At 36.3% G+C, this 23,421-nt stretch overlaps 1 protein-coding gene and 1 long non-coding RNA gene across 3 annotated transcripts in view; both read left to right on the forward strand.

Annotated features, from left to right (window-relative positions):
• LOC117692140 (uncharacterized) overlaps window positions 1-23,421 on the forward strand; it is a 38,108-nt gene that overhangs the window by 775 nt on the left and 13,912 nt on the right. Inside the window, exon 2 of one of the 2 annotated variants that reach the window (XR_010714071.1) lies at window positions 5,829-5,972. The exons of the other annotated variant lie outside the window; for it this stretch is intronic. This is a non-coding gene — a long non-coding RNA (uncharacterized lncRNA). The remainder of the gene's footprint in view (window positions 1-5,828; window positions 5,973-23,421) is intronic. 2 annotated transcript variants of the gene reach the window in all.
• On the forward strand, window positions 18,642-21,399 carry LOC117690996 (piggyBac transposable element-derived protein 4). The gene is made up of 3 exons (XM_034475995.2): window positions 18,642-18,837; window positions 19,340-19,506; window positions 20,086-21,399. Exons 1-3 carry the CDS (start codon window positions 18,716-18,718, stop codon window positions 20,742-20,744), a joined length of 948 nt encoding a protein of 315 aa, XP_034331886.2. The 5' UTR covers window positions 18,642-18,715; the 3' UTR covers window positions 20,745-21,399.

A 23,421-nucleotide genomic window follows, 5' to 3' on the forward strand; every position in this document is an offset into this window, starting at 1 on the left:
CAATGTAAGTTAATTTATGTCGTAATTGAGAGTGAAAAGACAAAAGCCAGGTTTGGAAAAAAAGTCATATATACTGACAAAATTCACAAGTTATATACATTTTAAATATACTTTTTACGAAGGGTTTCCATTTCTTGGGTTTTTTTTATCTAGATATTTAGAATATTAAAAAGTCATCAGATATCGGTTATGCCTCTTTCTTTTCAGGTAAAAATTGATGGTGCTAAATTGTTTGGGGAAATTTATCACTAAAAACGACACTTTCTCTTTATTAACCCGGCCCCAAATTCGACCACAAAGATCAGAACGAGTAAAATGGCAAAAATAGTAAATTTTCAAAATGCATGATCAAAATCAAAACATCGTTTTGCTAAATTCTAATCTATATCGTTTGTTTTCAATTCCTTTCATCTATTCGCTTTAAAACAGGGATGTCATGCAGTGACGTTGCGCTCTTACTGAAGGGTATTTCTTAAATTTAAACATGAAGTACATTATTTTGACTTTGTGTTATAGAAACACGTTATTGTGACTATAATTAATGAATAGTTTGAACCAGGTCGGACACGTATTTCTTAGCTAAATATAGCATCAAAAATATCTAAATTTTAAAATTGAAAATTTTTCAAACCCATATTGATAAAAGTCGCAGATAATATAATAATAGTATTAAATATTATTTTTACATTATCAGGAGGTTAATTTGCATGGAAACAAAAAGGTACTTGTAGCTTTTACTCACGATTGAAGTTATCCGAACCATAGCCTCAAAGTATTTTTTTCACAGGATGAATGACCATCTTTAAGTTCTCCTTAAAGATAGCTTAAAGGTAGCTTAAAGACGATTTTTAAGCCACTTTTAAGCTATATGTGTTGCTTAAAGATGGTTTAAAGAAAGCGTAAAGATGGCTTAAAGGCAGCTTAAAGACTATCTTATATTTGAAACTCTTATTAAGGTGTATACGAGTATTTTTTAACAATAAACATACACACCGAAAAATTAACGTAACCCGCGTTATGTAATGTGGCTATCTTTATAGCCTGCAGGTATTACCGAAGAAAGCATTTTATTGTTAATATTTACATCTTTCTTTTATTAAATTAATGAATTGAATTGATCGTAAAAAGTAAGTTAAAGTCACTAAATTATTTTTAATGTACACCTGTACGTTAGATATGGGAATTTGAGTTGTGCGTCATGATTAGTTCGTTCAATCCGTATTTTCCTTAGCGCTTGCTAGATGAAAGCTGTAGCCAAGCGTCTTATATGGGAATTTGAGTTTGGCATTATCATGATAAGTTCGTGCAATCCGTGATCTTCGGTTGCTTAAGATTTCGACCGATCGATAAACTGCGTGGTTAGAACTGGAGCGAGTAGATTTCAGTCCTGTCTGTTTTTATATACAGCTGTGAATTACAATCAACTTTCGTAAGAAATAGAGGGATTCATACTTAATGAATGTAAATTTAAATCTATAAATATAAGATGCCATTTTTGTTTAATGTTTTTCTCTCAAATCAACTGCCCACATTTTTGTAGTCGTAAATTTTCAATGAGACAGTCAAAGCCAATTTTTTTCCACAGGTAATTTTATGGGAATTAAGTGTTGATAACGTATGAAAGAGAAGAGAATTCGAAATCACGAAAATAATTTAACACCATAACTTCCGAGTTCAAAAAACAGCTATTGATTTTAAACTTATTTCAGAACTATAAAGATACTTGAAAAGTAATATAAGTAAATGTGCGATAAAATTTCCGTGCAAAAAGTTGATCATAAAGAATAAATATTTCTCTTTTTGAAAATAAACTCGGGTATATAATTTGATAATGCCCCAAAATTGTGGAAATATAGGCATCGAATTTGACATCTTTATCTATGTTTGTTACATGTTTGCTTATTTGCTTCTCGGCAGCTTAAACAATTTTGATGTACTGAGTATTTAAAGGTTGGGGAGAAGTTTGATATTTTTCCCTTTAAATATCCTTCAACTTTTTTTCTTTTGTTTGAAGGGGGGGGGGGGGGGGTTGCATGTGGATTAATCGGAAGTGTATCTGGATTAGCTGCAGAACGTTAATTATATATGGATATTCAAATTGTTTTGTTCTCTTATGTTAAAATTGTAATAGAACTAGAATTGTAGAAAATAATTAATTCTTCTTCAAACAATTAAAGACGATAAAAGAAAGTATAGAAGAAAAAAAATAATGCAAAACAAAATTTGGCGTTAGTGACGTCGTGACGTTTCGACGAGCTACGTTAAAGTCGTGCTAGCATCTCTTACAAAAATTATCATAAAATGCTTAAAACACACAAGATCTTGGATATCTTTGTATATTTGCATTCAAAAAGAGCCGACTAATCGGAATTGACAAAAAAGTGAGTTTGTAAAATTTTGACTTTAAGGGCCCTTTTTTCTCATGACGGCAGTCATATATAATCAAAGTACTGAAAGTACTGAAAAGCGCTAACCTAGCTTGGTTCTAAGAAAATTTACTGTGTGCAAGCGTAGGCGGAAATGAGCCTTATTGAAATTTTGGTTTATGTTTAATGAATAATATGTTTTACGGTGCTACCGTTCTGGCGAGCGCAGCAAGAATTACACATACCTTGCATCATTGTTAATTTATAGTTTTATTTAGGTATCAACGAACGTCAAAGAATTTTTGAGAGAGTATTGCTCTACAATAAGTATGCCAAAGGTACTAATTTTAATGGTTATGATACATACAGCGCAACCCCCTTCCCAGAGAGAGAGAGAGAAGAAGAGAGAGAGAGAGTCCGGTACCTGTTTGTAGGTGTGTAATTTCCCACTTTTAAATTTAATGGTCTGACTATATGCAATATCTACATAATTTTTTAAAGTGTTTATTTTTTCATTTTATTTAGTTCAAAATGTCCTATTGTTTATTTAAATCCTCCCTACTTATGCATGCACAATTAGCTTTAAAATGGATCGATATGACAGTAAAGTATGGCTCTTGCTAATATAAATACATAAAATCTGTATATTAAAAAAAATAAAAATAATAATCATATGTCAATGAGGCAGGTATCGCAGTCTATACTGAAATAGCTAGTACACGCATTACAGATGTTTGATCCACCTCTAAATTTATCGCGGGAAATATAGCGCGAGTGCACTGTGACGTCATCCATGACTTTGTTCGTCTTTGTTTACGTTTCTCGACTCAATACGGAGGTATGGAAGCATGTAACAAATCTTTTGAGTCTCGCAAAAGCATATGCGGTACTCAAAACTCTTCAAACTTTAAGTCACTGTAAATTACGAGTTAAAAGTCGGCCATTTTTGGCATAGCACCACGGGTGAAAACATTAGAGAGCATTATGGGACGTAGACAAAAAATTTTGTTTGATGAACTGTAGGTTTATCTCGTTCTTTTTCCCGCGCACACTGGTTCTTAGAGCTCGCTTCGCTCGCCGGCGCTGCGCGCCGGCAAACTGCGCTCGCTATCAATTTAAAGTATCGAAGGCCAGATTTCTTTAAATATATGTTACTTTCTGAAGATGATGTGTTCGATGTATTCATTCGCAGTAATATAACAAAACTACGAATTCGCAAAAGGATATGTTAAAATCACAAATTATACCTTTTGAACAGTAATTTATCACAGTTTTTGACATTTTCTTGCAAAAAATCGATTTTATATTTCTATATTTTAGCTTCTGAATACGCACGATATTTTTTCATCACTGCGTAGCATCCCGTGCTGATGTACGTAAGCCCCGCAAACCAATCGTATCCACTCGGCCATTTCCGTCACCCAGATAACTGGTTCCCTTTACCTCTTACCAGTTTAAATTATGTATATTTCTGCTCATAGAGGGCAGTTATTCCTTGCACCGGAAATAGAAGTCTAACGACAATGAGCTATGCTTAGCGTTTTAAAAATCATCGCAAAAAAAATTCTAAGAAAGGTAACTCTCAAAATTGGGAGCTGTCGCCATTCCACAACAATACCATTATGTAATTTCCCATATTTTTATAACAATCAATTTGTTAGCCTTGAAGGCACTTATTATGCAGATTCATATCATCTGCACTTGTGAATTATGTTACATGCTATCCATGATACTGTCTTCGTGAGAGAGGCTTCATACAATAGCAAATCCGGGTGCTGATGTTCGAGTTGGCCCAACTTACAAAGGTGGTTGTTAACTATTTAAGCAATGATCTATCATATGGCATATTTTGATTTTTCGATATATGCAGCTTATGCCACATTGGCACTGGCATAATTATCCGGCACAGTGTTTGGGGCTCAGTAAAAAAAAAGTTTTTTTTCATAAGTCAATATTAACTAGGTACTAGTTTGATTCGAGCTTCGAAATTATGTAACGCATTTGACGGTTCGTGATATAGTACAGACACAAGCCGAAAATGGCGACATGCAGAAGTAACGCGCTGCAGACGACAGCAGCAGTATATTAATTTCAACTTAAATATCGCTGTCAATAGTTTTCCTCTACTTTTAATAAAAAGAAACAAATACTTACCACGCCAATATCTCATAATTTCACATCTTGTTTTCAGAAGGTAATAGGTTGTTAGTTTGACAGATCCATCGTTGTATTTACAGTGAATATCTATTTTTAGCTACTGGAAAATCCTTTTTAAATGTGGTAACTCGTTTGTCGGAATCAATGCGAATAAGAGATTCGAATTTTTATTTTTTCGTAAAAACACAAGAATTCTCCGATAATCAAGAGTTTAACTATTTGAATTTGGGGATAAATTCAGTTAATATTGTCTTAACAATTATAAAACGCAAATCCGGATTGCATCAAGGTATTCAAAAATAGTTTAATAAATAATGGCGCCACACTTGAACCAACACAAAACCGATTAATTATTATTCGATTTTCATCAATGTATCTGTATATAAAATTTTATTTTGGTTTAAAGTTGGCGCCCATATGAAATCTAAATAGATATAACTGAGCATATCTGTAAAATTTGGCTGATTTTACCATACCGTGTCCAGTTTTAGCTCATATAAAAGCGTCCGTGGTGTTTCCTGTACTATCTGATTACGTTAGATTGCGAACATGTGCTCAACTGTTGGACACCATTTAAGGTACATACATTTATTAATTCGTACATAAAACGGATACACAGACACACATTAAGTCATACGACAAATATACATACAATTCACGACACTAAATTCCTCCCTTACTTGGGTATAAAATCGCATACTAACTCAATTTTCTTGATGCATAATACAGATGAAAAGAATAACACCGTATTCATGTTCCAAAATAAAAAGTTTCTTAAAGTTCAGGATTTAACCTCAAATAATCTTATGAACAAGAATCAAAATGATTATCACTTTACAGTCAACAAAAATCTGAACACAACTGTCATTTCCCCATCATATAATTCTGGAATCGCAAAGGTATATTTTGCGTTCTTTGCGGTCTGCTTGTAGTCTCTATGTCATGTTCAGGTTCCACAATTCCAAGTTTTTCGGTATCATTCGGCCGCATTTCGATCTTCTCATCATCATGTAATTGCGTTGGACTCCACATCATTTTGCTTTGACTTCCTGTGGGTCATCATGTTTTTCAAGGAACTTTTTAAAATGAGTAATGTTCCACTTGTATTCAACCCCATGTACGTCCAGAGTTGAACTGTTCCTATATTTGGCCTTCACTAACATCGGCTCTGGTCGGAAAGTTGTAGTCATTTTGTCACGGTGTTGTGTTTGTTTGACAAGAACTTTACATGTATCGCCAGGTGAAATATCGGATTCTATACTTTCACGCTTAGTATCGCTGTATTCTCTTCCTTTTTTCTTTCAGCTCTGAATCTCTGTCACGAACTTCAAAATCATCAATGTGAAATTCACATACTTGCAGTATTTTGGTTCGAATCTTCCTTCCAAACATCAACTCTGCTAGACTGATTCCAGTAACTAAATGTGGTGCTGATCGGTACATCATCAAGTAAGTTTCTAACTCCTCCTTCCAGTTTTTTTCAATCTGTGCAATTCTTATCCCCTTTAGAAGGGATTTACTTTGCCTCTCAACCTCCCCATTGGCTTGAGGCCATAATGGAGTAGTACGTTTATGCTGAATTATATTTTCGTGCATGAAATTCGAAAATACATCACTGACAAATTGAGGACCATTATCAGTGGTAATAGATAATGGCAATCCATAAACTCCTGTTGTGGATTTCATCATTTTAACAATCTTGCATCGGGAATAGTAGTCAACAAGAACAAACAACGAATCTCCTGAAGGTAATGGACCCAAAAAATCTGCTGCTAGTTGTTCCCATGGTGCACTTGGTAACTGCGTTCTGTGCATCGGTTCTGGTTTCGCTGGTATGCTGTCTAGCTGACGTCCATAACATGTGCGGCATTCTTTTTCAACATCCTTGTCCATGCCAGGCAACCACATTTTGGACCTCTCTTCATAACAACTATGCCGGGGTGTCCCAGTTCTAGTTCTCTGTGATCTTGGAATAACAATTCTAGTCCCACGTAAAATGACTTGGCCAATCGCACAAAGTTCATTTTTCACAGGTAAGTACTCTTTGAATTTAGTTCGCTCCCACTGGCCAGAAAGAAGACATCTACGGACATCACACAGTTCTTCATCCGTTTCTGACGCGCGTTCAATTTCCTTGGTGGACAGCGCTATCGGAGTAGCTGCTAACGCAATACTGTGCACATAGTCTTCATTTCCATTCTGTTCTGATGAATTTTCAGTTGGTCTAGAGAGCAATCTTGACAATGAATCTGCAATGTTTCGTTTTCCTGAAATGTATTTCACTACATATCGTTCAGTGCTAGCGCTCGGCTTGGACCTTGGTGAGAAAATACACTCAAGAGGACGGTGGTCTGTCCATAACTCAAATTTGGATCCTATGAAAAACATATGGAACCTTTCACATCTCCAGGCGATTCCCAATGCCTCTTTCTCTGTTTGCGAATATCTCCTCTCCACATCAGACAAACTTCTGCTTGCATACATTATGACTCGATATTCTGAACCTTGTTTCTGAACAAGAACACCTCCTAGACCTACCGGACTCGCATCTGTCACTAAAATAGTTCGTGCAGACGGATCAAAATATCCTAAAGTTTCAGGCTGGGTAAGTTGTTTCTTCAACTCTTCAAAGGCCTTAGTTTGTTCATACTCCCACTTAAACGGAATATTGTTTCTAGTCAGCTTTCTGAGTGGTTCCGCAGTAGTCGCCAAGTTTGGAATAAAACGACCACTGAAATTTACTAGACTTAAGAAACTCCGCACCTCTGAAACTGTCTCTGGTCGACGTGCGTTCAAAATATCGTTACCTTTCGTTTTGGCCATTCCAATACCCATCTTCCCAAGTCAAGGGTTTCTGATCCGCTCTGCGCTACATAAACCCTTGACCGAAAAGACAATACATATGCGGGTTAACGATTACGCCATCTAGTGAGAGTACTCATTTTTAAACTTTTGTGACCTCTTGTTCTGACCAATTAGAGAATGCTTTATAAACAGAAACAGTAAAGCAATATGGCTGCTCCCATGAACAAAATCAAATTCGTAGAAAATATGGATTCATTCGGACTAAAAACCGATAACAGTAAGTCAAATACTTACTATTCCGTCTCAAATTTCATTAACAACGGTTCAACATTGATCAATTCACAATCAACATCATTATTGAAAAAACGTTTCCTATTGGATCATGCAAACTTGTAAGACACCAACCAGCGTGCGAGGTTTCTAACCCGTCAAACTCTACCTATTCAGTCAAGAGTTTATGTAGAGCAAAGCGGATCAGAAACCCTTGACTTGGGAAGATGTCCAATACCCTGACTCGACAGAATGTGTCCCATGAACTCTATGTGTCATGTTGAACTGACACTTATCGGCATTCAAGGTAAGATCTGTTGCACACAGTCGCTGAAGAACATTCTCTAATCTCTTGTTGTGTTCCTCTGTTGTTTTACCATGAACCACAAGGTCATCAAATATACTTTGCACTCCATCGCATCCATCCAGTGTCTGCTGTATAATCTTATCATACATCTCCGGCGCACAACTTACACCAAACATTAGTCTCTTGTAACGATACATTCCTTTATGCGTCATGAATGTGGTAATGTGACGATATTGGGGATCCAGTTCTATCTGATGATAAGCTAGCTTAATGTCTAGTTTTGAAAACACAGTACTTTGCAGTACTTCTTCCACGGTAGGTATAGGATATAGTTCACGCATGGCAGCTTGGTTTGCTTTTCTCATGTCCACACATAATCGAATATCATTTCTTTTAGGTACAACAACAACTGGCGAGACCCATGGACTTGGTGCCTCAACCTTCTCTATGATGTCCTGTTGTACTAACTCATCAAGCTTCTTCTCAAATTTTCCCCTCAGGTGATATGCGATTCGTCTAAGGGGCTGTACCACAGGTGTCACCTCTGGATCAATCGGAATCTTCAGACGACAGTCCTTCAGTTTTCCAATGCCAGTAAAACACAAAGGAAACTTTGACATTAACTCGGTCATTCACACTGTTAACATTAGTTGACTCAAGTTTCAAAAGTCCAAGTTTCACAGCTGTGTCTTTCCCTCGAATACCAGGTGCCTCCTCTTGAATCACAACACAGTCTGTGTTTACACTCTTTCCGTTGCACAAGCTCACATCTGCTTGGAAGCTCCAAATAACTGTGAGGGGTTTTTGCTACATACGCAAACCATTCCTTTGAGGACCTCTTACTAATGCACTTTACCCTGTTGACCTTCAGAGATTCCCATATCTTCCCAGTTGCTCCAGAGTCAACAAACAAAATTCTCCTGCACTCCACCTACAGTTACATAAACAAAACTGTCCCTTGATCCACTGCTACTTCTACTGAATGCATAATGTTCCTCAACATCCTCGGTATAATGGCTCATATCATCATTCACATCAACAGTTCGTACTCTATATTTTGACGGTTTCCGTTTGGAATGTTATGTTTCTTTGATTTTCCAGTTTTGCACATTTTTTCGAAATGTCCGACATTTCCACACTTGTTGCACGATCGCTTCAATGTCCGACATCCAGGGTCTTTATTCATGTGTCCTCTCCTTCCACATGCATTGCATATTGGGTTAGTCATGTGTTTATTCTTGTGCTAAATTTGATTCACTGATGAGGTCTGATTTTTTGATGACTGTTGAGAATCTTTCCCCTCCATGACCTGAGCTTGCTTATCTGCAAATTCCATTGCCTGGGCCGTTTGTCTCAATTTTTCTATTGTCAAGTCTTCTTTGATCTCTTATAATTTCCAATAGAGTCTGTGTGATATACACTTCTCAATCACTTGATCTCTTATCATTTCATATGTTCCCCCCTCCGAAGTTACAGTACTCTGCTCTCTTGCGTAAACGAGTAATATTTCTTTTATCTGTTGGCCCGTTGATCTAAATAGTGATCGGTCGTAAGTAACATTTGTCAAAGGTGAAAATTGGTCTGTTAACAATTTACACGCAACGTCGTACACAGTCTGGTTTTCACCTGGATCCGTTTCCGTGAGTGTGAAGTAAATATCTTGTACCTCCTTTCCTGCTGAGTGTAAAAGGAGAGCTTTCTTCTGATCTGCCCTCGTCACGCCTTTTTCCCACTGCGTACAGCTCGAAACCGCGTAGCCATTTCTTCCACCGAAATCCCACATTCGGGTCGAATCTCTGGATACCACGAATTTCAATCGATTTCATCTTCACCTGAGATAACTTGGTTTATCTTCGTCGCCAATGTACTATCTGATTATGTTAGATTGCGAACATATGCTCAACACCATTGAAGGTACATACATTTATTATTTCGTACATAAAACGGATACACAGACACATATTAAGTCATACGACAAATATTCATACAATACACGACACTACATTTCCCGAAAATTTTTCGATGCGGAAATGTAAAGACAAATGTGTCATGAGTAACTGACAAAAAATTGGTTTCAAAGTAATGAAGTTTGATTTTTTCGGATATACAGGGCCAAAGTCATACAAATAAGGCTTTAGTTCTTTCATCATCTGGCAAAATCCGTAAGCACCTCGCACTTAAACTCTTTGAGTTCAAAAATCCCTCAAGATAAATCACGTGCATCCAAAGGCAGCAAAGCAGGCAAATCAAGCTTGTCACAAATCAGTTCCAAACTTACCCAGACTCTTATTATCCCCTCGCGCAACTTGTTGCGAAGGGGATATAACATCGCTACCGTGCGTGTGTGTGTTCGTATGTATGTATGTATGTGTGTGTGTGCACTCCATTTCAATTTTCTAGTAAATTAATAAAAAACCTTCCAATAGAATTTCCTCAACCTTTGCACAAATATGCCTCATCGTAAAAGATTAAAACAAATGCAATGTCATATTAATTGGTCAAATTTTTATGCAAAAACTTAGATAAAATTATACCATGGTAAAGGGGGGGGGGGGGGCATACATTATGACAAAATTCGTTCATAGCTAAAAATATTTATCATAGATTGCACCCTTCTGTAAAATAACAAATAAAAAATGCATGTACCTTTCCAAACCATTAATACTATTACAAATTATTATTTATTTTTTTTGTGAATTTTTTTTTTTTTTTTTTTTTTTTTAGTGAAAGTTATCAATCTTCCGCTTCACTTCTTTGAAACCAAAGTGAAAGTAAGCAGTTCAAATCAACAACTCTTGATATTTTTGGGATTTAGATCTAGTACAGGTTAAGAAAATGTAGTTTTTGCAGTAATGAAGGGATAGTAGAATGTGGTCTTTTCATTAACATAAATATATATTGCTAAATAATGCACCCCTACACACAATAACTCATGTCGCGAGGGGATGCTCCGCTAAGCGGTGCCCTTGTTCAACATACTACCAGAGTCCAACAATCTCGTGCACGAATGAAATATGCTGAAGAGGAGGCAGAGTTAATCAAACAAGAAGGTGCAATCAAGGCCAGTAGAACTGTTTTGACTTGCAAGAAAGTATTACATGTAGAAGCAGCTAAGCAAGGACTGGATGCTGTGCGGAAAGTTTTGGATTTTTCGGATGTTGAAGAAAGTGTTTTTCGGTAAATATGAAAGTCAACATAGAAATCAAGATCACCCCGATTTGACAGAGCGTTATGTGATGGAGAATGTGAAAATAGACATCCCTCCACCTGATCCAGTAATTAATGAATACATACCATCTGCAGCAATTGAAAACATACACAACAACCCTGAGCCTGAACCCCCACGGAATTCATTGAACCCAGTTGTTCCGCTGGTTGTACAACAGACAGATTTTAATCAGAACAATACCTTTGATCTCGCTAAAGCTGTTGTAAAAAAAAAACCAAATGATTCCACAAAGACTTTAGAAATTCAGTGGTGAACCTGGACGGTCTATGACCTGGAAACACAGTCTTCTAAATGTAATGAATTACATCAATTCTACCACTTTGGAGCAACTTGATCTACTACTGAATAACCTTGGACAAGCGTGTAAAATGCAGTGTGAAAATATCAGATTTATAAACGCTCGCAATCCGGAAAGAGCCTTAACTCAAATATGGGAGAGACTGGACCTGGATTATGGAATCCCAGAAGCTGTTGAACACTACATGAAACAGCGGATAGCTAGTTTTACCTCACTAACTGAAAATGACAGAAAACACTATTTTGATCTGTTTGACTTTGCAGAAGAAGTGGAATCACTGAAGGGCGATGATTCCCTTGGATCAGTCCTTGCATATTTTGACTACTCTACTGGAATAAATGACTTTGTTAGAAAACTACCAAAGTGGTTTCGAAAGAAATAAGCGACAACATTTGACAAGTACAAAATCAGCAATAAAGTGTCTCATCTAAATTTCTTAGTATTCATGAATTTCTTGAAAGATCTTGCTCGCCTTAGAAATGACCCAAACTTGAAAATGGACAACCTCACTCAGAATCCTACAGCACACCATCCACCTCAAAGAAAGCCAGTTCAAAGGTCAGACATTTCTGTTCACAAAACAACTGTAGCCTCAGATTAACGGAAATTGGAAACTGACAGTGACATATCTTACGTTCGTTGTCCCATTCATTGTGGAAATTCAAACCATGCTCTCCAAGATTGTCAAAAACTTCGGAAAAAACCTTACAGAGAGAACAGATTTTCTCCTTAAGAAAGGATATCGTCTGAAATGTTGTGATAAGAGACGCCATTTGAAAAAGAACTGTCATGAGTCTGTTAAATATGAAGTATGTGACTCTACTGAACATGTGACCGATCTCCATCCAGACTTTGCACGAGGGGGAGCCGTCGGATGTGAACTCGTGCTTTTATGAGTCTGTTAAATATGAAGTATGTGACTCTACTGAACATGTGACCGATCTCCATCCAGACTTTGCACGAGGGGGAGCCGTCGGATGTGAACTCGTGCTACACAGAAATATGTAACATGCCTTAGAACACTAGCAAATCATGTTAAAAAATTGTTAGTGAATGTGTTTCCAGAGGGAAAACATTATCGAGAGCGAAAGGTTTACTGTGTGATAGACGGCCAAAGCAATAGATCTTTGGCATCATCCTCATTTTTGATGCTTTCAACACACCTGTCCCAGAGATGAAATACGTGTTGTCAACATTTACCGGGAGATCTGTAACGTCTGGACGAAGTGCAACAAGATTTGTAGTATGCTCACTAGATGGATCACGCAGGCTCACACTACCAAGTCTTATTGAATGCAATGAGATACCAGACAACAAAAACTAAATACCTTCTAAGGCTGTCGCTCGAGCTTAAGGTTATCATCACTTACAGTCTGCACACTACGTACTGAATCAAAGAATAGGAGCAGATGGATTGCCTTTTAGTCAAAGACTACCCCTTGGTTGGGTGATAATAGGAAATGCTTTCCTAGGCAAGGCCCTTCAACCTAAGATCATTGTTGTTTTGAAGACCCCCATATTACCCAATTGAAGAGCCTTACATTTGGTTCCCTATTACAGTGCGATATTGGTGAATGAGGGTGCCTCAGATATCTTCGAGCGTTTACAGTGTGATGAAAAAACATGCCTATTAATAGAAGACAAGAAGTTTTTTCGCATCATGGATTCAAGTTTCCATAGATCTAGTGATGGGTTTTTAGAGGCACCGTTACCCTTTCAGATCAGTAGACAACCTCTACCGGATAACCGATCCATGGCTTTGCGTAGAGCCAAATCATTTGATTCCAACTTGCGCTCAAATGTCGTAAAGCAAAAGCAAGTTATTGACCTTGTAGAGAAGTTTCATCCGTAAAGAAAAGGTAGCCATTACCATGGATGTTCAACACATGTTTTGAAGTTTTAAAGTGCCTGAAAAACAACGATCTTATTTGCGATTTTATGGCACCAGAATAACAACTTTCATGAGCCCCTTGTAGATTATCAAATGAAAAGGCACGTCTTTGGTAATACGGCATCACCGGCAGTGGCAAACTATGGGTTCAGATGACAATGATGTAAAGAATCTTATCGGAGAAAATTTCTTTGTTGACGATTGGACTCTCTTGCAAAACCATCGAGAAGACCTTGGACCTGGTACTTCGTACAAAGCAAGCCCTGCATGACAACGGCAACATACGGCTTCACAAGTTTGCTTCGAACAACAGGATAGTACTTAATGCCCCGGAGCCAGGAGACCTGTCAAAAGACTTTATACACCTTGATTTAGGAACAGCATCTCTTCCGACCTAGTGAAGTCTAGTGCTACTTTTGATACAGACACAGATTGTTTCAAATTCAAGGTCAACTCTGCTGAAAGATCCTAGACTCGACGTGGACTTTTATCGGTTATCAACAGTGTCTTCGACCCTATTGGCTTCTTCCAACCTGTCGTCTTCGAAGGAAAGCTTCTACTTCGTGAAATGATGTCTGTGACCACCAAAACTGAAGGGTATGACCCCCTACCAGAACCACTCTACAACAAATGAATCCCATGGATGGACTTATTAAACTATCTTGAAAGTCTACGCATACACAGGATGTACAGCAACATCTCCTTTGAGGATGCTAACCATAGGGAGGTCTTGGTATTCGCATATGCTTCAAAGAATGCAATGACAGCAGTTGCATACCTCAAGTTGTATGATGGGAGAAAATCTACAACCAGCTTTTTGATGGGTTAAGCGAACCTTGCCCCGATGCATGGGCACACAATTCCTCGTTTGGAATTGTGTGCAGCTGTACTTGCCACTGAGATTGCAGAAATCATTCGAGATCAACTGAAGATTCATCAGAATAACTTTCTCTTCTTTACTGATTGTCAAGTTGCGCTTGGGTATATTTCCAATGAAACAAAAAGATTTTACATATACGTCGCTAACCGTGTTAGGAGAATACGTCTTTTTAGCCAACAATCTCAATGGCATTTTTTTTCAGAACAGAATATAATCCTGCAGATGCTGCTTTCCACAGTATTGATGCGTCACAGCTTAAAGATTCAGCATGGCTTCGTGGCCAAGGGGAGTCGTTAAAGTACCAACCAAATCTTAATTCAATCTTACTGATCCAAAACAGGATGTTTAAATTAAGCCTGAAGTAATCTGCTGCAAACAGGAGGTGGATACAGAAGACAGTCCTACTAAGACAGAACCATTCTCCAACCGATTATCACGATTTTCTTCCTGGAATAGACTAGTGCGTACAGTTGCTCGTATTAAGTATTGGGCCCGCAGTAAACAGAATGTTGCATGTTGTGAACATAAGGATGATGCATGTGTTCAAAGAGACAGCTATATTGAAGAATTGAAGTGCATAAAAGAGTCTGACAAACTTCCACACAACAGTACCATCAAATCTCTCTGCCCAGTATCGGACAGTGAAGTTCTTTTTAGAGTTGGTGGAAGATTGAACAAAATGAAGAATGATGCTGAACTCATTGGACTACAGCGCAACCAAATTGTTTTACCCAAAAATAACCATATTACTCACCTGCTTATTGGTTACTTTCATCTTAATGTATGTCACCAGGGACGCCATTTCACCGAGGGTGCTGTGCATGCAGCAGGGTATTGGGTTGTTGGTTTGAAAAGGATGGTTTCTTCTTTCATCAGCATGTGTGTGGTATGCAGCAAGCTTCGTGGTAAACTCAGTCAACAAAAGATGGCAGATCTTCCAGAGGATGGCTGCAAACCCAGTCCACCCATTTCCTACGTAGGTATTGATACGTTTGGTCCGATGAGTGTTACATTCCGTCGCACGAGAGGAGGAAGCACGAATCAAAAACGATGGGGTCCTTTATTATCCTGTCTAGTCACCAGAGCAATCCACATTGAGATCATAGAGCAACTCACCAGTAGTTCATGAGATTTAACACATGAGGAACTTACTACGTTTATATCAGAAATATGCGCTATTGTCAACAACAGACCATTTATGGAAGTGTCCTGTGACGCAGATTCACCACACCTACTAACTCCATCAATGTTACTAACCATGAAGACTTCACCTGATTCAAGCCATTCCCACCACTTGGTACAAAGGATGATCTTAAGTCAGCTTAGGAGAACGTTCAAGTTATGGCGGAATATTTTTTGCGACGATTGAAGACAGAGTACTTACATCAATTACAGAAACGCGAAAAGTGGCACGAACAATCTAGAAACATCAAGACTGGAGACGTGGTCCTTGTCAAAGATGAGAATCCTTGCAAGGAATGGCCTGTGGGAGTTGTGCGACGAACATTTGAAAGTAAGGATGGATTTGTTAGAAAAGTAGAACTAGCCGTTGTGAAGGATGGTACACTAGCTTTGTGTGCAAGACCGATAGCAGATCTTGTGCTTTTGTTGGAGGTTAATGAGTGATCATTCTATTATTGTAAGACTCTGTGAAGTACGCATTGTTAATTGATGATAATAGTTTACTTTTTTTGTCGATTTTGGTCAAATCAGAGGGGGAGTGTGGTGTTCCCAATTTGGAAATTTACCCGTTCCGGGTTTTGATATTATATGTTTTGTTTATATTTACCGCCCAAGCAGAAGTACATATGCTATTTATTACCAGTTGTGTTTAAGCCCCCCCAAAGGAGCAAGTATTTATCATTTTATTTAAAATTTCATTGTAAATCAGTACCTTAACCCTTTGACGTTCGTACCGGTCAAATTTGACCGGTAAGCAAATTTTATCAATACATGTTGCTCAAAATATTAGATAGTTTTGTTTATAGTGAACGGATTGAGACTCTGTTAAATTTAATTATATAGAAAATATTCACCAGTACTAAAAAGGAAACGTGTAAATTAACAGTTAATTAAGAGGAGGCTGTGCGAGAAATCTCCGTAATTTTCGATTTCTGTGATTACACGTATTCTGAAAAGTTTCTTGATTGTGTAAGAAACACAAGAAATATTTCGAAATAAAATTTATAACCTAAAAATCTTAAGACCTCAAGGAAACTAATCGTGTATTTTTTTTAATTCAACTATTGCGTTTAGATCTTAAAATAGAGAAAAAACTTTAGGGTTCACTACAAGCAGTGAACTGTTATCGAAGAAAAACGTAAACGATTGACAACAACGCATATAAACAAATAGCAATTACGTAATAGAAAAAAGAAAATCGATACTATAAAAATATAAGATATCAGCTTCTTTTTGGTATTATTTCGAGAGTTGTCAGTTGAATATATATTACACAAAGCGCCGTTGAAATGGTATGTAAAAAATTTTCGCGCGGTTTGTGACGAGAATAGAGAGGGCGCAATATGCACTTCCGGCATTATTGTTGAGAATAAACAGCGGGTAAAATGGATTTTGACGAGATTCTCTCCGAGGATGAGGAAGACTTTCTTGATTTATTGTTGACTGGAGGATTGTCCGAAGAAGCAGATGACCAAGATGAAACTTTTGAACCATCAAATTCCTTGCAAATTGGGTAAGTAATCTGCAGTGTGTAAACAACACACCGGAGAAAAAAAAATAGCCAGCAGCTTTCATAAAATGAATATATTGTTAAAAAATACCGCCTTGTACAGCTTATTAATTATTTTAATTCAAAACTATTTGATCATAAAATGTTTTTTCATCAGATTCTGTTCCACATTCATTCATGAATTTCGTAAAATTGTGAAAGATACGAACTGCATGCTGCATCAAATACAAAAAATCGTCATGTGCGACGCATGTACGCAGGTGCCCCCGCCCCTCTCTCTCTCTCTCTCTCTCTCTCTCTCTCTCTCTCTCTCTCTCTCTCTCTCTTGTCACATCAAACAGTAAAAAGTACAATTATCATGATTAACATGTAGAGGTATTGGTGAAAATGGTGTTTTGTAAATTGAAAATTGATAAAATTAGAACAAGTGACTGACTACTGTGCTACAAAACATGGTTGATCATTTTTCTGATGAAGCATTTCATTCTTGATGGTTAACTTTTAGAGTCTTCTCAGACCTATTTATATTTTGAAATAATTCAAGTCAATATATTTTTTAATTCTTATTTAATTTCAACGGTATGATTAAAGTCTTTAGTAGCCTATTTGAATTAAAAGCAGTAAACACTCTGAAATAAATATTATTTTTAGAAGTATACTGTGACATTTCTCTCCAGTGCATTGTTACAACATTTATCATATATATATTTTTTTATGTGTCGATAAAATGATGTAACAAAACACTGGTAAGAAATGGTCTTCAGCGAATATTGGTTGCATGTCTTAAATTATTTTTCAGACATCCCCCATCACAGACAAGTTCTCAGACTCTGTCCCAGACTACAGATAGCTCTGCTTCTCAGGATCCACTTGCAGAACATATATACTGGAGAGATCAGAATGACATTGATGAGGGAATGAGGGACTCCCGGCTGTTTTCCTTCAGGCCATGTCTTCCTCCTGGTATTCAGCTTGGTTTTTTAACCAGGTACAAATATTTTTAATCATTATAATATACTTTATTCTGGTATATACTAAAGTCCCCTGAAGATAGAAGGGAGTTTACTTTCAACTGTGACCAACACCTCTCCACCCTTCCTGGAAATCACTACATACATGTACCATTATGATTTTTGAAATTGAAACTTCGTGTCAAAACACTAGGACTGCCCCAAAAGAATTTATTAGATGTATGTCTCAAATCCAGTACAGTTTCCCAGTATGACAATTCTGTAACATGGTTACACTGAGAACAAAAAATCATGTTCCTTGTGAAGAGTCAAAATAGGGCGATGTATGAAATGTTATTCATTAGAAAATTCAAAACAATCAGTCTTGTCTGAAACGGGGTATTGTAAAAGTTTAAATTAGGGAGGGTGATTATTTATTAGTCTGGTTTCATTTGTAACCTAGTATAGATGTGCTGTACAGGGAAACTGTACTGTTTTATTGCCATTTATGATATGAATGAATAATTATGAATTAGTTCAGCCCCCATCCTCTTTGAAAAGAATTTGTAATCTGTGCATAAAAGCTATTTTCAAAATAAGATTGAGTTAGGCAGTATGTGATTGATTGACTTCTATCATGACATCAGTCAATTTGAATACATATTCATCAATCAAAGTTGTGTCTCAACTGTCTACAAGTGTTATCTGAAAGAATGGGAGACTGTTCGGCAGTTACTATAATTTTAAATGTTTTTGACTGCATACAGTTTTGCATTTTAATTTTTACAATAACAATCATTTTTTAGACAGACAGTCGGAGTATTCCAAAAGCCAGTTGATTTTTTCCTTCTGTTCCTGACTCAAGAAATAATGCTAGAGATTTGTATTGCCACCAACCATCATGCAGAAACTTTGATTTCTAAGGGCCAAAATCTTTCATATGCCAACAGCATGGGGGCATGGACAAGGGTCACTGTTGAAGAGATGTACAGGTAATTTAGTCTCCAAAACACAAATATGACAAACAAAAGCAGCAATATTGCTTATTTACTTAAAAAAAAAACTACTTACTTTAGCAAGTAAACTTTAGATGGGTTTTTTGTGCTTGTGCTGGGCTCTGTACCTTTTACTGCCTTGCATTGTACAAAAAGTATCTACTGAGTATATACAGATTTAAAGAACATAAACACATAAATTGTCAAATGATTTAATTGATATCTTAGATTTATTTTATATGGATATTGATAAATAAGCAATGCACTGACTAAAGAGTAACATGTATGATAGGCTGTATCACACTCTTGCCTCTTGTTGTGAAGAATAAAAGTTATTAACCATAATCGCTGCTTTTGATAGTTTCATATGTTTTGGTTATTTGAATCTCAGTTTATAGTGTATGTGAATAACATAAACAGTACCGGTACTTGTGGTTTTTTAAAATTCCTTTTTCATACTGATTTATAAATTTGGTAATTTTATTCATTTTGCTTTTAGGTTTGTGGGAATTTTGATATACATGTCTGTGGTCAATCTCCAAACTTTAGAGAGATATTGGTCAACGTGTCCATTGTACAACAACAACATGGTCTCAGCTGTCATGAGCATCACAAGATTTAAGGCTATTTTGTCTTTTCTGCAGATCAATGCTGACACTGATAAAGGTACAAACATAAGTAATCTTGTAAGCCAATTATAATGAATGTGTACAAATATTTTAATACTGGGGACATTTTCATATTTTATACCCCACTCAACATGTTTGGGGGGGGGGTGTATTTTTATTTTTATCCGTCTGTCAATCAGTCCTGTTTTTCGCCATCCTAACTTCTTAACGGAATTACATAAAATTTTGTATGTATTTAGAAGACAATGTGTAGATGTTCTTATTACAAGGACTTTCCAATCCTTTAATTTTTTCTGAGAATTTTAGTCCTTTTGAATGTAGGATTTGTTGTTGTTCAAGACAAAAGTAATTTTCAGTAAAGATGTTCAAATCTGCAGTAAATTTGATGCGATGTTTTATTCCTAGAAATATGCTCATCTATTGAATTATATTGTGTATTTATTGTAAACCTGCCATTCATTATGAAAAGCATTCATTTTGCCTATCTTCTAACAATCATAAGGGTCAACTGGTGGAAAATTATACAGGATGAAAATGTTCCTGTGTAAGCATATAAAAATATATTGTACATACATGTATATTGATTTATATATAACATCACTTCTTTTGTTTACAGATGACAAGCTGACAAGAGTGCGTAGTCTTTTGGAACATGTGGAATCCATATCACAGTCACTGTTTCAGCCATACGAGTCTGTGTCTGTAGATGAACGGATGGTAGCATCAAAGCATCACTACTCGGGGATCCGACAATTTATCCGTGACAAACCAATACGTTTTGGCCTGAAGTTGTGGGTACTAGCAGATTCCATTACTGGTTATACATATGCATTTTTTGTATACCTTGGCAAAAAGAGAACAGAGCTGAATAACAGAACCAAAGGGCTGGCATACAATGTAGTGATGGAACTGAGCAAGAAACTTGTCAACCAGGGATATAGAATTTATACTGATTCTTTCTACACCACCCAACATTTGGCTACAAATCTCTTACAGAAGAAAACATATCTGATAGGTGCTGTTAAAAGAACAAGTAGTGCTATGCCCCAATGCTTGAAAGATATTGAACTCTTTGAAAAGGTGTCCTCACGTGGAGATTTTCGATGGCATAGGGAAGGTGACTTTGTCTACGTACAGTGGAGAGACTGCAAAACTGTAACCATTATTTCTCCTATCCATAAAGGTTCTTCAATTGGACAGTGCCAACGAACTGTAAATGAACGTTCAGGCTACAAGAAAAAAGTGATTTCGCAGCCATTGATTGTTCAGGACTAAAATACCAATATGGGAGGTGTTGACAAATCCAACCAAATGTTAAACAAGTATCCATGCTACATCAAATCAATCTTTCATTGGTGGAAAGTGTTGTTTTTTCACAGCATAGACATTATGGTTGTGAATTCTTACATCATTCTTAAGGAATTTATGAAGGACAAAGTCAATGAAAGTTCAGTTCATGGAGTTTCAGCAAGCTTTGGCCAGCTTGAGTATCGTGAAAGTCTTGCCATGTCATTGATGGGTTTGGATTTGAACCGCCAACTTGCACCCAGTCCTAAACCTAGTGTTGACCAGTGCTTGCCGATGATCTTAGAAAACCGGAGAGACTATATATGCTGCAATGGTGAAGCATCAATGCTAGAACAGAAAGTTTCAAGTATCAAGACCCACTATTACTGTTCGAAATGTGAAGTGCCACTTTGTCTGCAGAGAGAACGAAACTGTTTTCTAAAGTGGCATTCTCCAGAAGGGAAAGTTATTCAAGATTGGGCAAGGACAAAGGGCAGAAAAAGGAAACTTTGAGCTTTGATATGTTATTATTTTGGAAATTCAGACATTAAGAATTGTTGTTCTCTGTGTTACCAATTAGCAAGAGAGATTTCAAGTATATGTATATGATTTTATATCTTAAGTGCAACTCCAAATGTAAGCATTGTTTGTCAGTTACACATTAAGATTTATTTCAAGTATTTATCTTAATTGTGTTAATTTGTTTTGACTTTATGTAGAATGATAAAAACTGATAGCCTTCACTTGCTGTATTTTTATTATAAGTTTTAAAATTCTGCCTCCACAATAGAATATGAACTCAATGTCTACCCAAGTTATACTCGTATAACCTGGGTTGGAGCAGTTTACACGTAAACTGCTCCAACCCAGGTTATTCGAGCATAATTGGGTAAATTGAGTTCATTCCTTAAAATTTAATTTTCTGTAATTTACTCTAAAAATTGATTGCTGATTGCGTTTTTCAAATCATATTAATCTGTTCAAAATTCAAACATAACATCAAGCAGATTAGTATGTTTTTGACAAATTGGCGCATCATCATTGTGGCGTTTCTTGTGATATATCCAATCAAACGCTGCGTTACAACCAGAAAAAAAATATATATTCATATATATATATATATATATATATATATATATATATATATATATATATAAAAGAGTAAATCATACTTGAAAGTTTGCTTATTTAAGTAACATTTAAAGCGGAAGTTATCGTTTTGTTAAAAATACTGGAAAGTTAGAATACCACACCTCTCTGTTTCCATGGTAACCACTCAAAAACTAATCTGCACAACTGAAGTGTCTCTAGAAATTTGTAGCTAATTATTTCTTCCTGATTATTCTAAAAAAGTTTCAAAAAATAAAAGAAACATTTTCAAATTGACAAAAACTTAAAAATTTGGCCAATAGGATGAGTTGCTAAGCAACAAAAATTTACAGTGTCTCCATGTTTACCATATACAATATACTATCTGTGAAAACATGAATGATAAGGCAACTTGTGTAACAGGTTAGTTCTATCTATTTTGATTTTCTGTAATAACTATGGGTGATAAAAGCCAAGTTTGCATAATATTTTAGGAAAAAAATTATGTTGTTTGTGCTCTTTTCCCAGCCCATGCGCGAAATGTTACCATGGCAACCCAATTTTTATGTCATGTATGATATCTTGACATCAATACAATCGTTTTCATATATGATACATAGATCTTTATATGTTCATTACTCATTTAGAAAACATTTTAAAAACCTTGTTATAGCCCTAACAATTTGTTTCAAAAATGCCCAAATGTTAAAGGGTTAAACTGTTTTATATTTAAGATATAGCGAAAATTACATGTTTAAATATTCTTTAAAATTCGTGCGACGGGATTAAACAAATTCTTTTTTAAAAATTATCGGTCTGCTCAGTTGAAACTATTCTTGTCAGTGTCCATTACTATAGAACCATTTAACAAGAGTTTGGACTTTGGGTAGTTGTGTCAAACGGCATTATGACGTAGATTTGTCTATTTCATTGCTGGCCACTCAGTCATGGCCATTTGAAATCAACAAGGTTTGTCTGGCTTTTGAGCGTAGACTACGCAATCGGTGTATATATTGCTGAAATCAGTGTCATTTTTAACTTGTTTTGACGCAAGAAATAGATAGTGACCTCCTACTGAAAGTCCAAGGCCTTGTTTGAAAGGTTCTACTGTGTGTTTGGAAAGTTAATGTAATGTGTCATTTTGTTTTGTTGTAGTTTTTTACCCTCTTCACGAGGAAGAATGTTTCGTCTTAAAATAAAATCTTGAAAACATCACATTATATGTATCGATCGATTTGTTGTAGAATATCACCATAGCTCAGAAAGTCAATGTTCGGCTTTCTGACCTGCAAATTCCGACCTCGCCTAAGGAATAAGTTCATATTAATACCGATTTTTTTTCCAGAAAATAATACCCCTCCCCCAATTGCTAATTCCTTGACACTAGTGAGCATTGGCTCACAGATATCTTGTTTAATTAGAAACTTTTTTAAGGTGTAGTGAGCCTCCTTAATCTGGCATGTTTTCTTCTAGCATCTTTGATTTTTTAGACAACGTTTATTACCTTTTCAGAAATATTAACATACTTCTATCCATTTAATTTGCTGGATGTATGTGCAAGAAATTAAATTGTTAA

Source organism: Magallana gigas, chromosome 5 (genome assembly GCF_963853765.1).
Source record: "Magallana gigas chromosome 5, xbMagGiga1.1, whole genome shotgun sequence".
In the NCBI taxonomy this organism is placed as follows: Eukaryota; Metazoa; Mollusca; class Bivalvia; order Ostreida; family Ostreidae; genus Magallana; species Magallana gigas.

Coding starts and splice junctions, on each gene's coding strand:
- LOC117690996 (XM_034475995.2), top strand. CDS start 18,716: ATGCTAGAGATTTGTATTGCCACCAACCATCATGCAGAAACTTTGATT. Junction 18,838..19,339: donor ACTGTTGAAGAGATGTACAG/GTAATTTAGTCT, acceptor TTTTGCTTTTAG/GTTTGTGGGAATTTTGATAT. Junction 19,507..20,085: donor CAATGCTGACACTGATAAAG/GTACAAACATAA, acceptor TTTTGTTTACAG/ATGACAAGCTGACAAGAGTG.